This window comes from Apium graveolens, chromosome 6 (genome assembly GCF_009905375.1).
Source record: "Apium graveolens cultivar Ventura chromosome 6, ASM990537v1, whole genome shotgun sequence".
NCBI classification, from domain to species: Eukaryota; Viridiplantae; Streptophyta; class Magnoliopsida; order Apiales; family Apiaceae; genus Apium; species Apium graveolens.
The window spans coordinates 24,155,588-24,173,336 of record NC_133652.1 but is presented as its reverse complement, the minus strand read 5'-3'; the positions used below and the strand labels follow the sequence as shown (position 1 = coordinate 24,173,336).

The following is a 17,749-nucleotide window of genomic DNA, read 5'->3' as shown; positions in this document are numbered from 1 at the left end:
TGATTTCACTTTCAAACCTTTGAAACAATCAAAATAAATATAAATTTGATGAGGGTTGTATATGCTTAGAATCTCAAATGTTATATTTCAGAAATTGAACTAATTTCTTTCTGAAATAAAACAATCACAATAACAAAAAAGTACTAAATTTTGAAGATATATCAAATAGTTAATTAATTATATAAAAACCAAGTTCACCAGTGTAATGGAAACATGGTCATTCCATTCCTAGATCAACATCTGGATTTTCTAAAAACATTGTTAAACTTCTTTACTCCCTTTTAATTAGTAAAAAATTTTAAAAAAAGAAAATAATTATTTAATGATATAAAACTCTTTTTACATGTTTCCTCTAGCTGTAAGGATTATTGGAGTTCCCATTTTATCACTGGCAGTAGGAAGAAATTTTGCAATTAATGTTCAAATTCAACCCTAGAAGACCAACTGAAATTCATCTCAAAGCCCACATCACTCCCAATATCAGCTACATATATAGATGTATCAATTGATCATGCTAAAAAGAAGGCAATTCAACAGATAAATAAGAAGTATACAATCACATTATATCCCCATAAGAAACTCAAAACTTTAATCTTTTCAGAGTTGATAATGATAAAAAATGAGCAGAAACCCGACTAATAAAATTGATCAAACCTCACCATAAATTTCATGCATCCGGCAAAGTTAAGCTCTTATATAGGAGCATACAAACCATACTTGATGTGGGCTAAACCTTAACATAGAAGTTTAAATAAATAGAAAGTACACTAATATTAAATATTACTCATAGTTCTCCATCTACCAGAGTTGCCTAGTTTAGCTATCTTGGGCTCACATTTTGTCCGTTTCTTGCCTCCGGCATCTTGAGTAGCATTCAGTAGAACACCCCTTGAATCAACATCTTGAGCAGGAGGACCCCCTGCAGCTGCTTCTTCTGCACCCTTTTCAGGTTCCTGTTCCAATATTGACCTCTTTCTTTCCCTGCAAATGTGCTTCCGCTGGAAGTACTGTTCAGGTTTAGCTGGGAGGCCAATAACCTCCATCCTAGAATAGGTACCCTCATGACTCTCCCCTTCATCAGCCATAAGCTTGCCTTTAGATTCACCTTGTGGCTCAGAAACCTGAACTTCCTCTTCGGGGATACTATCATCTGTATCACAGAAATATTCTTTCTTCCACTTGAATATTGTCAGAAAAATAATCTTAAACTTGTTTTAATTGTTTAATTGTTTTAAATAAATTGTTTTGTTTATTTATAATAGTCAGGCATTAGTTAGATTGTTGACCTGATCTTTTGTGTCGTTGAGTTAATGTAGGAACTGAAGGAATAAGTCTCAAACATGTAGTTGCATTAGGAGAGTTAGTTATCAACGTGACCCTTGTTTTTAGCCACTCTAGTTGTTCACTTTCTATTTATTTATATTACTTCTGTATTAAAAAATACAACAGCACACTAGTTTTGTTCTCCTTTCTCAGGTTCATATTTTGTTTCTCTGTTATATATAAATAAAAGTTCTACAGTTGATATCAGAGCCTCATGATCTAGGGCTTGTGAGTTATTTTTATACATATACTTATATATATATATATTATCTTTCATATTCCATGGCATCAAACAACTTCTCAGTCTCTATTCCATTGTTCAAAGGAGATCATCATAATTCATGGGCTATCAAAATGAAATCATATTTGAAAGCTATGAGTTTGTGGGAAGCAATTGAGAGTGATGTTGAGTCAATCCCTCTTCCACAAAATCCAACAGCAGCCCAAATCAAAAAACATGATGAAGAAGTGGTAAGAGAAGCAAAGGCACTTTCATGTCTACATTCGGCTGTGTCGGAAGAGATCTTTACAACTATTATGGGTTGTGATACTCCTAAAGAAGCATGGACAAAAATTAAGGAAGAATTTGAAGGCAACGAACAAACCAAACTGATGCAAATTCTGAACCTTAAGAGAGAGTTTGAGATGATGAGAATGAAAAATAATGAAGGCGTCAAGGAATATGGGAGTAGATTGATGTCCATCGTTAACCAAATCAAATTACTTGGTGAAGACTTCTCAACTCAAAGAATTGTGGACAAATTTTTAGTGAATCTTCCCGAGAGGTATGAAACTAAAGTTTCCTTACTTGAAGATACTAAAGATCTCTCGAAATTAACTGTTTCAGAATTGATCAATTCACTTCACGCCGTGGACCAAAGGAGATCAATGAGGGAGGAAGATATTGGAGGAAGAAATGAGGGACTCCTATTAGCTAAAGCTTCATCCTCAAAAGGCACAGGCAACAAAATTCAATACAACCATTGTTATAAGATGGGTCATGAAGAAAAAGACTGCTGGCACAAAGGAAAGCTACAATGTTTTAAATGCAAAAGATACGGGCATCTGGAAAAGAATTGTAGATCCCAAATGGACGAAGAAGACATGGCACATTTGATCGAGGGAGAACCACTTCTGTAGAGTTGTGGGTGAGAAGTGCACCCTGGAGAGAAGTACTCCAAAATTGTTTTTGATGAGAAGTGAATCAAACTTGATAGTGGTGACAAGTGCATCACAAAATGAAGAGATGCTGGTGAGAAGTACATCATAAAATGAAGAGAAGTGCTTCATAAGTTTAAGATTATGGGGGTGAATGTTGGAAAAATGATCTTAAACTTGTTTTAATTGTTTAATTGTTTTAAATAAATTGTTTTGTTTATTTGTAATAGTCAGGCATCAGTTAGATTGTTGACCTGATCTTTTGTGTCGTTGAGTTAATATAGGAACTGAAGGAATAAGTCTCAAACATGTAGTTGCATTAGGAGAGTTAGTTTTCAACGTGACCCTTGTTTTTAGCCACTCTAGTTATTCACTTTCTATTTATTTATATTACTTCTGCATTAAAAAATAGAACAGCACACTAGTTTTGTTCTCCCTTCTCAAGTTCATATTTTGTTTCTCTGTTAGATATAAATAAAAGTTCTACAAATATATCCTTTCCTTGTCTTGCAGAATCGTACATACAAGGAACCAATTCCAGTACATCCTCACAAGCTTCCGTTGAATGATCAACGGAAAGACACGTAAGGCAGCTTTGAGGAGATTCCAGATAAACAATGTTAACCCTAGCCATAAATTTATCAGAATGACCAGGAATCACAGTCATAAGAACAGTAGGTCGGGATGCACCCACATCAATCTCCACACAGACTAGAGCTTTATCATAAGGGGACTTATTCTTAGCACTCACAAGAGTTTGTCTATGAAATGCTATAGGCCTACCTATATATAGCACTACATATATAGCATAACCCTTCAACAGACCAATAACTGAAAGGAATATTAGAGATCTCAATCCAAACATTTTCTTTGTTCAAAGGATAAACAGTTTGAAAATGCTCAAACCATTTGTGCACATGAATTCTCTGACCATCAATGTATAGAGGACTGCAGTTAATGGCTTTGGAAGCAGATTGAGTATTTTCAAATTTCAAAACCAAATAACCCAATTGATGGAAATAAACATCGGTAAGACCAACTTTATGATATTTCTCTACAAGAGCATCCTTAATTTTAGTTTTATGATATCAGTATTTGCAATCACATTATTATCGAAGTAACCTAAGCAACTACTCTTCCAATAATCACAAGCATTTTGTAGAAATTCATGTGAAGGTTTGACAAGTAAAATACCATTATTCTTGTTAACCACATTCTCAAGATAAAAAGTGAATGAAGATTCATTAGCTTGCTCCTCGATAAGCGATTTTGTGGCATCCCTTCCTGGCCTAGATAATTTCGAGTGAGAGGCTTGTTGATCTTCGTATCCAACAGATTTTTTCATGCCAGAAAAAGGTGAAAGCTTATTAGAGAGAGCTACGGGTTGTTTTTGTGAGTCCATTGCAAGAAAATTTTTGAATGCAGGTTAGAGATCTGTGAGGAGAGAGGAAGGGGTGCAGAGATGGAAAGGTTTGTCGAACCGGAAAATAAGGTTAAAAATGTTTTGGGGAGAGAAAAGAGAAAATGGAGATGATATCGAGGAAGTCTCCATTATTAATTTCCATTTAGAAGCGGCCTACATTTTTTTCATTTGATTTTGTAATCAAGAGGAAACAACCAAAATAGGAGCTTATTGATAATTTCTTTCTAGCATCCGATACCACTACACGTACATTTCAATTTACTTAACAGGTGTGCTTTCTAACAACTTTTGTTTTTTGGTTTACCATCTAAAATATAATTAATTCAGAATAATCTAAATATTTGAGAGCAATATCAAATGTTATCAAATAACAATCTTGGGATTTATGTCATCTATTTCAAATATTAGTAAAACATCCACTACAAGAATATAAGGCTAAATACAACGAACAAATTGAATCGATCTAAATTCAACCGAATTTGGTCGAATTTATGGTCAACCACGGCTAAATACAACCGACAACGGTCGAATTTCAATTCGATTGACATAGTGCGGTTGAATTTAGTTAAAAATTCCACTGGTATTTTTGTGCGGTCGAATTTCGCATTGCCAAAACTGGAGGGAATTTTCCCGCCAACTAAATTATTTTTACGCTCCTAAATTCAACCACTAGCTGTCCAATATAGCCTTACCAAATGGAGGGATATTTTCCCGCTTTTTTTCTTTAAATTTACTGAAATAGCAAAAAAAAAAAAACAGCCAAATGCAAAAAAAAAAAGATTTCAACCGAAATCGGTTGAAATAATTAAATTGATTGCAAGCGGTTGTATTTAGTAAACGAAAAAACACACAAAAAATAATAATTTAAAAAGTATTTTTAAAAAAATTGAAACAACAATTCACGATTAAATACTAGTTAGTTGTACTAGTCAAACTGAAGTTTGACTGTTAAAATGGCAAACCAAATAAAATTATTTTGATACGAAACTTTGGTTATATCACTAATATATATATATATACACTTTGACATACGGTTGGATCATTGAAAAATATTTTAAAGAAAATCGAAACACCAATCCAAGAACAAACACTAGTTAGTTGTACTAGTCAAACTGAAACTTGATTGTTAAAATGGCTAACCAAATAAAATTATTTTGATATGAAATTTTTGTTATATCACTAATATATATATATATTGACATTTTAGGTTGGATCGTTGAAAAATATTTTTAAAAAAATCGGAACTCCAATTCAGTAATACACACTAATTAGCTATACTAGTCAAACTGAAGCTTGACTGTTAAAATGACAAATCAAATAAAATTATTTTGATTTGAAATTTTGGTTATATCACTAATATACACACACACATGCGCAGACAGTATCACTCCCAATATCAACTACATATATAGATGTATCAATTGATCATGCTAAAAAAAGGCAATTCAACAGATAAATAAGAAGTATACAATCACATTATATCCCCATAAGAAACTCAAAACTTTAATCTTTACAATGTTGATAATGATAAAAAATGAGCAGAAACCCGACTAATAAAATTGATCAAACCTCACCATAAATTTCATGGATCCGGCAAAGTTAAGCTCTTGTATAGGAGCATACAAACCATACTTGATGTGGGCTAAACCTTAACATAGAAGTTTATATAAATAGAAAGTACACTAATATTAATTACTCATAGTTCTCCATCTACCAGAGTTGCCTAGTTTAGCTGTCTTGGGCCTCACATTTTGTCCGTTTCTTGCCGCCGGCGTCTTTAGTAGCATTCAGTAGAACACCCCTTGAATCTATATCTTGAGCAGGAGGACCACCTGCAGCTGCTTCTTCTGCACCCTTTTCAGGTTCCTGTTCCAATATTGACCTCTTTCTTTCCCTGCGAATGTGCTTCCGCTGGAAGTACTGTTCAGGTTTAGCTGGGAGGCCAATAACCACCATCCTAGAATAGGTACCCTCATGACTCTCCCCTTCATCAGCCACAAGCTTGCCTTTAGATTCACCCTGTGGCTCAGAAACCTGAACTTCCTCTTCGGGGATACTATCATCTGTATCACAGAAATATTCTTTCTTCCACTTGAATATATCCTTTCCTTGTCTTGCAGAATCGTACATACAAGGAACCAATTCCAGTACATCCTCACAACCTTTCGTTGAATGATCAACGGAAAGACACATAGGGCAGCTTTGAGGAGATTCCAGGTAAACAATGTTAACCCTAGCCATAAATTTATCAGAATGACCAGGAATCACAGTCATAAGAACAGTAGGTCGGGTTGCACCCACATCAATCTCCACACAGACTAGAGCTTGATCAGAAGGGGACTTATTCTTAGCACTCACAAGAGTTTGTCTATGAAATGCTATAGGCCTACCTATAGCACTACATATATAGCATAACCCTTCAACAGACCAATAACTGAAAGGAATATTAGAGATCTCAATCCAAACATTTTCTTTGTTCAAAGGATAAACAGTTTGAAAATGCTCAAACCATTTGTGCACATGAATTCTCTGACCATCAATGTACGAAGGACTGCATTCAATGGCTTTGGAAGCAGATTGAGTATTTTCAAATTTCAAAACCAAATAACCCAATTGATGGAAATAAACATCGGTAAGACCAACTTTATGATATTTCTCTACAAGAGCATCCTTAATTTTAGTTTTATCAGTATTTGCAATCACATTATTATCAAAGTAACCTAAGCAACTACTCTTCCAATAATCACAAGCATTTTGTAGAAATTCATGTGAAGGTTTGACAAGTAAATAACCATTGTTCTTGTTAACCACATTCTCAGGATGAAAAGTGAATGAAGATTCATTAGCTTGCTCCTCGATAAGCGATTTTGTGGCATCCCTTCCCGGCCTAGGTAATTTCGAGTGAGAGGCTTGTTGATCTTCGTATCCAACAGATTTTTTCATGCCAAAGAAAGGGGAAAGCTTATTAGAGAGAGCGGCAGGTTGTTTTGTGAGTCCATTGCAAGAAAATTTTCGACTGCAGGTTAGAGATCTGTGAGGAGAGAGGAAGGGGGTGCAGAGATGGAAAGGTTTGTCGAACCGAAAAATAAGGTTAAAAATGTTTTGGGAAGAGAAAAGAGAAAATGGAGATGATATCGAGTAAGTCTCCATAATTAATTTCCGTTTAGAAGGGGCCTACATTTTTTTTATTTGATTTTGTAATCAAGAGGAAACAACCAAAATAGGAGCTTCTTAATAATTTCTTTCTAGCATCCGATACCACTACACGTACATTTCAACCTACTTAACAGTTGTGCTTTCTAACAACTTTTGTTTTTTGGTTTACCATCTAAAATATAATAATTCAGAATAATCTAAATATTTGAGAGCAATATCAAATGTTATTAAATAACAATCTTGGGATTTATCTCATCTATTTCAAATATTAGTAAAACATCCACTACAAGAATATAAGGCTAAATACAACAAACAAATTCAACCGATCTAAATTCGACCGAATTCGGTCGAATTTATGGTCAACCACGGCTAAATACAACCGCCAACGGTCGAATTTCAATTCGATTGACATAGTGCGGTTGAATTTAGTTAAAAATTCGACTGGTATTTTTGTGCGGTCGAATTTAGCCTTGCCAAAACTGGAGGGAATTTTCCCGCCAACTAAATTATTTTTACGCTCCTAAATTCAACCGCTAGCTGTCCAATATAGCCTTACCAAATGGAGGGATATTTTCCCGCTTTTTTTGTTTGAATTTATTGAAATAGCAAAAAAAAACAAAACAGCCAAATGCAAAAAAAAAATGATTTCAACCCAAATCGGTTGAAATAATTAAATTGATTGCAAGTGGTTGTATTTAGTAAACGAAAAAACACACAAAAAATAATAATTTAAAAAGTATTTTTAAAAAAATCGAAACAACAATTTAGGATTAAATAATAGTTAGATGTACTAGTCAAACTGAAGCTTGACTATTAAAATGACAAACCAAATAAAATTATTTTGATATGAAACTTTGGTTATATCACTAATATATATATATATACACTTTGACATACTATTGGATCATTGAATTTTTTTAAAAGAAAATCGAAACACCAATTCAGGAATAAACACTAGTTAACTGTACTAGTCAAACTGAAACTTGATTGTTAAAATGGCTAACCAAATAAAATTATTTTGATATGAAATTTTTGTTATATCACTAATATATATGTATATATATTGACATCCAAGGTTGGATCGTTGAAAAATATTTTTAAAAAAATTGAAACACCAATTCAGGAATACACACTAGTTAGCTATACTAGTCAAACTGAAACTTGACTGTTAAAATGACAAATCAAATAAAATTATTTTGATTTGAAATTTTGGTTATATCACTAATACACACACATATATATTGACATACATACAGTTGGATCATTGAAAAATAATTTTAAAAAAGGGTGTTTTACTAATATGTCCCATTTTAAAAGTTGATTTATAAATATGTCCTATTTCTAATTATATTTAGAGATATATCCTATATACCAGATTTTTTATAATTTGTAATTAATCATGGTTAACTTTTTTTTTCTACTAAATAAAAGTTGAGTGGTTTGTCAGACAACTGCAAGACCACCCCAGCCAGGAAGAACCCAACTGAGAACGATCCTCTACGGCTCTGAATGGTGCACTGACCATGCAGGGCTGTTAATCACGCTCTGGTCCTACAGTCATGATTCATCCACCAGACTTGGTCACCTGTCTCCTTAGAAATCAAGGATACAGATGTACGATTACTATAGAACAGATCATGTTCAAGTAAGGGGGTAATCATGGGTAACTTTAATAGTTTCAAATGTCATATATAATCTTTTTACGCTACCGTTATATTGTGATATCTTAATGCGCATGATTATATTGTTGATGAAAAGAGTTAAATCTAATCCAAAAAGTGTTTATATATACAGGAGACCACATAACTTCTAGAAAATGATGAAAACTAAAATTTAACAAATAATGATGCAACAAATAGAGTGAAAGATCACACTGACTTAAGTTTGCAGATCAATGTATAAAACTTTCTCAATCAATAAGTATAAATATACATGTATATACACATTGGTGTACCAGTACTACGAATCTTCCATGGCTGCTTGCTTGACTTGTTTTCAGTGATGAAATCATCATTCCCAACTTAGGCTTACTCGAAGGACACCATGAGTGTTGTTTAACCTTACTTGAAGGATATTATAGTTGTAGTTGATTGCTGACAAAACTTAAAGAATATTTTGTTTTGCTAACACAATCATTCTGTCACTATATCATAGACTTGCTATATCATTCTTTTTATTTTGATTTTTAACAACATCAAATATATATGTATTTGCATTTGCAGGCGTTGCTTAATTCTAAAATTTCAATAACAACCGACCCGGGACACTAGATTTTTGAGACAATTCTACTGAACTGAATTATGTATTATATTTTAATGTTGAATATTTTATGTGATCTTTAAGAACCTAAAATCTAGTTTTATGGCTTAGTATTTGTAATATAGGGCATGCTAGTCATATTTAGTATTATTTATAAAGTAGTTATATATATATATGAGTTTTACATGAGTTAAAATTAACTAGAGGACATAATTATAATTATTGAATAAAAAAGGACATATCAGTAAAGTAACTCATAAATTTGGGACAGATTGTATAAATCCCCTTTAAAAAATCGAAACACCAATTGAGGAATAAACACTAGTTAGCTGTACTAGTCAAACTGAGGCTTGACTATTAAATCCGACCGATTTTCGACGAGTCGTACTTAGCCGGTTTTCTTGTTGTGATGTCCCTTAACTTATGTTTTCTAAAATATATACTCTCCTTCCACCCAATTTTCCTATAAAATTCTTTACATTGGAATTGGGCATAAGTGAACCAATAAACTTTAATGTAATGTTAAATGTATAAATAGAGTATAATGAAGTAATATAGAGAATGTGTAACTTCTAATATTATATATCCTTACTAATTTTGAAAAACTTTGAAACATAAAGAATCGAGAGATGTAGTGTAAATAAGTAAATAAATGAATGGGTAGGAGGAGTAATATTTTACATTAAATGAAATGATGGAAAATGATTATAATTTAAAAGTATGAAATTTAATATCCCAAAAAAAATAAGAAATTTAATTGATTTCATGGAACTCTTACAACCACTTTATCATATTTATACTATCTAATAATAAGATAAATACACTTTTTATTGAGTTTAATTAATTTCATGGATTCAAACTTTTACAACAACATTACTATATCTATATTATTTGATAATAAGGTAAGTACACTTTTGGTGGAACACATGTTGTATGAAAGTAACAAATTATGATTTTCATTACATAATTTAATTTAAATGATTATATCCGGTTTGAACCTCTACACCTATATAATTATATCTATAATATTTATTTAAGGGGAACACACTTCCACTCAAACACATTTTATAGTACTAAAGTGCCGATTTGATTAAAAAACTATTTAATTGTATTGTAATCATCATGTACCAACCTTTACAAATACATAATTTTATAATATTTAGTATTTTATTTTCTTTAGTTTGTGGGAATCGAACTCAAAATATTTTATTCACCTATATAACCTTATACCACTACACCATATTGTCAAATGTACTTTTTATGATACACATAATATGTAAGTGTGCTAATTGAATATTTTACTGTGCTAAATGAATATTTTAAATAACTTTAAAGATAGCTACTTGCATTCCGCAAAAAAAAAGGTAGTTACTTGAATATTTTTACAGTTAATTTTAAATAATTGAATTTCAGATATAAAGTTTGACATAATACATAAATGTATTATTATCTTATTTAATAATCATTTTTTAGTTTAAATATATATCTCATATAATTTTAACATAATTTTTATTATAAAAAGTAATTAAAATATACATATATAATTTTTAAAGAAAATATTGAAAATATATTCGCTTATATATAAATAATCTATATTGGTATTACATATTTAGATAAGTTTGAATTATAATAATTCAATGCATTTTAGTTTATTTTGAATTTTAAATTAGAACTTGGCCCAATATTCAAAAAATACTCGAAATTTGACTACATGACCCGACTGAAAAATATCGTCACATTCTACTTTTAGTAAATTTAAATTACAAGTTCGGTGAGAAATCTTACCAATAATGTGAAATTTTTTAATATCTTATTTTTATATAAATTAATGTGTTTAAGGTCTTTATAGGATCAAGTCAATTAATTACTTGTATTAAAATTACTAACTTCGCTGGAAGTGCATCATTGTTTTTTGGATTTTAAAAATATTCAAAATTTGACATGAGATCTCACGAGATTTGTTAAAACTACGATGATATATTAAATCGATTTATTTTTTATTTTTCACTTAAAAAACTAGCTTGTTAAAAAATAACTATTTTAGATACTCAATATTCGTTGATGAAGGTAAGATAGTGCAAAAATTTTCAATTAATTTTATATTTTGAATTATTCAAATAAAAGTTATATCTATACTATATTGTAGTATTTGATTCAATGTATTTTTTATTATTTAAAGAAAATATATATATTGTTCAATAATTTGAATGAATTAACCATTTTAAATGATATTTATGAAACTTTATCGAATTGAAAAATATTTAATTTTAGGAGAATAGTATACAATGTTATCAAATTATTATATGAAGAAATATTATAGTCGTAATGAAACAAATTTAAAAATGGTTTAAATAACAATAAATTACATTTTATTTCTTCGAATTCTTCAAAAAATCATGAATATCAATATTAAGTCTTTATAATATATAATTTATTTTTATATTAAAACAATAGATATGGATGGTTTGTAAATGATAATGTGAATACCATATATAAATTATTACAATTTATTTATTACATAATTTTAATTTTTGAATAAATATAAATGCATGTTATTTAAGTAATCAATTGCCTCACTAGATGTTAATAATGAATATACATGTACATAAATTAGATATTTAGCATGTAATAATTGAAACCATCGTAATTTACTAATAAATGTAACATATGATAATTTACATGCAATCAACTTTTATATTAACAATAGTGTAAATTTTACATTATTTTATATTATGACTGCAAGTCAATCTGACTTCATTTATGTAATTTTTTTCTTTTTAAATTGAATAAGTTAATTGTAAGTTAGTAATGAACTCAGTAATAATACAGACCAGTACATATAATTCTTTCAAAAAAAATTCAAAATTTTTAGTCAACTCTGTATCAACATATATATGTTAATTTTTAGCTTTTTTATAAACATATTAACGGCATTCTACATATTAAGTTTAATTGTGTCATTTTAATCATACACTAACTACCCTGTTTATATTCACTCATTAAATATAAATTATACAACACAAACAGGAATATATATGATAGGGGATAAATAAATCCTGATTGCGTAATTAAATATTACATTAATTATATATGATTTGGGCTACTAGGCCCAATAAGAAGATGTATGACATTCAGACCAAAAAGGTTAACACATTGATCAGGCCTGATGGACCAGATTAGGCCTGATGGAACAAAGAAGGCCCAAAACCCTGAATATTAATTAATTTCGTAATTAATTAATAAGGGAAAAATCAGTTATTATGAAAAGTCCCAATAAGGATATAAATCTCAGTGGATTAGCCTCCAAGGGACCAAGAAGGATAATGAATCAGTTTCCTACCACTTAGGACTCCAAAGTCCATTCTAATTCTAAGACTTGACCACCAAGTCTCATACACCAAGTCCAACTCAAGGACTCCCAATATCTATATAAGGGGCCTCACCCCATAAATCAGAACTACATTTTTTGACTTGATCCTTGGCAATCAGCAAGGTACGTAGGCATCTTGTTAAGGCACATTGAGTCACGAAACACAAGAGTAGTCAAATCGAGACTCGAAACTCACGTTTCTTAGTTATAAACACAACAATTATATACCTTAGTTTTTATTCCATAACATTTGGCGCCGTCTGTGGGAAAGCACAACAACAACCATGGCGAGAACACGGAGAACAGTTAGAGTCCTTGAAGGAGGAACACCAACAGGGACAACCCAAGTGATTTCGTCAACCGTGGAGGTACCTCCTCATTTGACTTATGCAGGCACGCAAGGAGAAGCCCAGATAGGGGCAACTGAACCTCAGCCACAAGGGACGATTCCCTCGGCTACTCAAGGTACGAATTCGCAAGTTCAACAACTATATGCACCTGTGAATTCTCTACCCATTGGGTATGAGTATTCAACTAATGTGACTACTAACCCCCCATATGGGATGCCCCTTTACCCCGAGGCTGGAGGAAGCGGACATGCTGGGCGGAGTGAAGCACGAGGACGATCGCCCCCCTATATACAAGGTTTGGCTCCAATCCCTGAGGATCAGGAATTTTCTGGTCCTTACACTGAGAGAGACTCCGAATCTTCAGATGATGAAGTGGCCCCAAGAAGGAGGCGTGCTGGCAAAGAGCCGATGGCTGATGATCGCCAACGTCCTAGGAGCACCCAAGGGACAAATTCCCAAGAAGTGCAGGAAAGGATCAGGGCTTATGAGGCTGAGATTCAAAGGCTGAAGCGCGACTTGGAGTCACACCAGAACACCAGACCCCTATTACCCCCAAGAGGGAGGAATCGTCCCCCTATCATAGACCTGGATGGTCCGATATAGAGAAGGGTTGTTGTCCCAAGGGCTGATCCAAGCAATCTTCTTCCCCTTGGAGATCCTGGTGATCCTACCCCACCATTCACTGAAGAAATAATGAATGCCCATATCTCAAGGAAGTTCAAGATGCCCACTATTAAAGCTTATGATGGCACTGGAGATCCTGCCAATCATGTCAGGACATTTTCCAATGCACTGTTGCTACAGCCCGTGAATGACGCTATTAAGTGTCGGGCCTTTCCTCAAACCCTGTCGGGTATGGCTCAAAGGTGGTATAGTCGTTTACCCCCAAACTCTATTGGGTCCTTCAGAGAATTAAGTTAAGCTTTTATTAAGCAATTCATCAGTGGGAGAGTGCATGAGAAAAGTTCAGCATCCCTCATGAGCATTGTTCAGGGGGAGAATGAATCCTTAAGAGACTACCTGAATCGTTTCACAAAGGAAGCTTTAAAAGTCCCGGACCTTGATGACAAGGTAGCCATGATAGCACTGCAACAGGGAACTAGGGATGAGTTTTTCAAGATGTCCTTGGCCAAACGCCCCCCGGAAAGTATGTTGCAGCTTCAAGATAGGGCAGGGAAGTATATCAAGGTGGAAGAGAGTATGAGGAAGACAGTCGTGAGCAATGAGCCCGCTGGAGGCAAGAAGCGGAAGACCGATCTAGAATAGATAGCTAAGGAGAAGTATCCTAGAACTGAGCAAAATCCTAACTCAACTCCGAAGAGAGGAGGACCTGGATAAAAATTCACTAAGTATGCTAAGCTAAATGCTCCAAGGAGCTAAATTTTAATGGAAATCGAGAAAGATCGAAATATTCGCTGGCCTAAGCCCTTGAAGGCCGATCCTGCCAAGTTAGATAAGAGCAAGTATTGTAGATTTCACAAGGATGTTGGTCATGACACCGATGAGTGTAGGAAACTGAAAGATGAAATTGAGTTCCTTATTAGAAAAGGTAGATCGAACAAGTACACTGGAGATGGAGGAGACAAGAGCAACAACGTGAGAAAAAACTTTGACGATCGAAGGAGAGATCAAGAAGATCTAGGGCGAAATCCCCAACCTAGGGGAACGGTGATAAATACAATCTTCAGAGGACCGCGACCCCGAGGGCCTGTGATAAACATAATTTTTGGAGGACCAACTGCTGCTGGGTTATCCAAGAACTCCAGGAAAGCGTATGCCCGAGAAGTTATGCATATTGTTAGGGAAGCCCCGAAGAGGGCCAGGACAGGAGTAACAATGTCTTTTGATGATTCTGATCTGGAGGGTGTGAAATTTCCCCATGACGACCCACTGGTCATAACCCCGATAATAGGGAACAGCCCGGTGAGAAGGGTCCTTGTGGATAATGGTGCTTTAGTGGATATCTTGCTTCATGACACCTTTTTAAGGATGGGATATAATGACTCCCAATTGACCCCAACCGACATGCCGATATATGGATTTGCGGGAGTGGAGTGCCTCATAGAAGGTATAATCAAGTTGCCAACAACCATAGGATATGAACCAAGGCAAGTAACTCAGATGCTGGATTTTATGGTGATGAAGGCTAGTTCGACTTACAACGCTATCATGGGAAGAACTGGGATACACGCCTTCAAGGCATTCCCTTCTTCCTACCATTCAGTCATGAAGTTTCCAACCCGGGATGGGATCGGAGAAGAGAGAGGAGATCAAAATATGGCTAGAAGTTGTTATGTGGCCTCTTTGAGGGCAGATGGAGTTGGGGGCAGGTTCTTCCTATTGAAGATCTGGATATCCGAGAGAATGATGAGAAAAGAGGAAAGCCGACAGAAGACTTGGTTTCGATTCCTTTAGCCCTCGAGGATCCTGAGGGGGTGAAATTTTTGCAAGAAAATAGTGATGTATTTGCATGGTCAGCAGCTGATATGCCAGGCATAGACCCGGAACTGATTACTCACAAGCTGAATGTGGACCCAAATCGGAAGACAGTGAAGCAAAAGAAAAGAAGTTTTGCTCCAGAGAGGCAAGAAGCTATAAACAGGAAGTAGAGAAGCTCTTAGAAGCTGGTTTCATTGAGGAGATTCAATTTCCAGAATGGTTAGCAAACCCTGTAATGGTGAAGAAGGCCAATGGAAATTGGAGGATGTGTGTGGACTTCACTTATCTAAATGATGCATGTCCTAAGGACTGTTTCCCGTTACCAAGGATCGATACTTTGATATATGCCACTGCTGGGCATGAGATGTTGAGCTTTATGGATGGGTTTAGTGGATACAATCTGATCAAGATGCACAAGGACGACACTCCAAAGGTATCATTCATCACTGACTTCGGTGTTTATTATTATCTTGTTATGGCATCTGGTCACAAGAATGCAGGAGCCACCTATCAAAGGTTGGTAAATAAAATTTTTAAGGATCTTATTGGCAAGACTATGGAAGTCTATGTTGATGACATGATAGTCAACAGTCTAGTAAAGACTGACCATATAAACCATTTGAGGGAAGCTTTTGAGATCCTGAGATATCGTAAGATGATGTTAAATCCTACGGAGTGTGCTTTCGGACTAGGGTCTGGAAAGTTTTTAGGATTAATGGTCTCCAAGAGAGGAATCGAGGCCAATCCCGATAAAATAAAGGCAATCCTGGACATGGAACCACTAAAAACTATCAAAGATGTTCAGAAACTCACAAGAAGGGTTGCTGCGCTGGGATGATTCATCTCCAAGTCAGGGGACAAGTGCTTGTCGTTCTTCAAGTCCTTAAAGAAGGTCAAAGATTTTGAATGGAGTGAGGAAAGCCAGAAGGCATTTGAGGAATTAAAGAAATATATGGCTCAGGCCCCGTTGTTGGCCAAGCCAACTTTGAATGAAGTTTTATACTTATACTTGGCTGTTTCAGAAAATGCCTTGAGCGCTGTATTGATTAAGGAGGAACTGAAAATCCAGAAACCCGTATACTATGTCAGCAAAATCCTGCATGGAGCTGAGTTGAATTATTCAACTATTGAGAAGTTTGCTCTAGCCTTGGTAATGGCTTCGAGAATGCTGCGTCCTTACTTCCAAGCTCATAAAATTGAGGTGCTAACAAATCAACCCCTGAGAAATATCATTCACAGTCCCAAGGCTAGTGGGAGGTTGATCAAGTGGTCAATAGAGCTGGGAAAATTCGACATCAAATATAAACCATGAACTGTAATAAAAGCCCAGGCGTTAGCTGACTTCGTGGTGGAATGTACCATACCCAACCAAGAAGTCAAGGGGCAGGGAGATACCTTACCTCAAGACAAGGAAGTTGATAAGGGGGATAAAGAACAGGATGATAAGGAGAAAGAATATTGGGTGCTCTAGTTTGATGGAGCATCAAAAACAAATTCAAGTGGAGCGGGTTTGGTTTTATAAAGCCCTGATGGGTTCTTGATTGAGTATGCCATGAAGTTAGACTTCCCGACCACAAATAACGAGGCAGAATATGAAGCTCTAATAGCTGGACTTGGCTTAGCAGGGACACTTAGAGTCAAGAACTTAAAAGTCTGTGGAGACTCGAAGCTGGTCATATCCTAGGTAAAAGGAGAGTTTTAGGCAAGGGATGATATGATGGCTAAATATGTCCGCCTAGTAAGGGCTGTGATGACCCAATTCGATGAATGTCATGTTGAGCACATTCCGAGGGAGGAAAATGATAAGGCATATGCATTATCAAGGTTTGCTTCATCTGAGATAGAGGAAAGCTCAGGAAGTGTATACTTCCACGTTCTGAAGACACGGAGCATTGATGTTACCCTTGTAGCTCGTATAGGTCTGGGGACGTCATGGATAGATCCCATTAAGACTCATATTCAAACCGGATGGTTGCCAAACGATGCTACTGAAGCACGGAACTTAGCTGTTTGAGCGCTAATGTACTCTTTGATAGATGGGATTTTGTATAAAAGATCTTTTGTGGTTCCCTACTTAAGGTGTCTCAGGCCCGATGAGGCACGCTTGGCTCTTGAAGAAGTACATGAAGGCATATATGGGCAACACTTGGGGGGAAGAGCTCTAGCTCATAAGATAACCCGTTTAGGCTTTTATTGGCCGAAAATGATGGTCGATGCCAAAGAACATGTGAAGAAATGTGACCGCTGCCAAAAGCATGCACCTATCATTAT

The 17,749-nt window shown here is 34.7% G+C and overlaps 1 protein-coding gene and 1 non-coding gene across 2 annotated transcripts; one reads left to right on the top strand and one right to left on the bottom strand.

Moving 5' to 3' along the window:
* The first annotated feature begins 1,605 nt into the window (after window positions 1–1,605).
* Window positions 1,606–2,463, top strand: LOC141664787 (uncharacterized). The gene has a single exon (XM_074470741.1). It carries the CDS (start codon window positions 1,606–1,608, stop codon window positions 2,461–2,463), a length of 858 nt encoding a protein of 285 aa, XP_074326842.1.
* A 6,034-nt stretch (window positions 2,464–8,497) lies between these two features.
* Window positions 8,498–8,715, bottom strand: LOC141669848 (small nucleolar RNA U3). Its single transcript, XR_012554101.1, has one exon. It is a non-coding gene; the product is annotated as a small nucleolar RNA U3 (small nucleolar RNA).
* Window positions 8,716–17,749: the final 9,034 nt, after the last annotated feature.

Excerpts from the sequence above, each read along its gene's own strand:
- LOC141664787 (XM_074470741.1), top strand. The coding sequence starts at position 1,606 with ATGGCATCAAACAACTTCTCAGTCTCTATTCCATTGTTCAAAGGAGAT.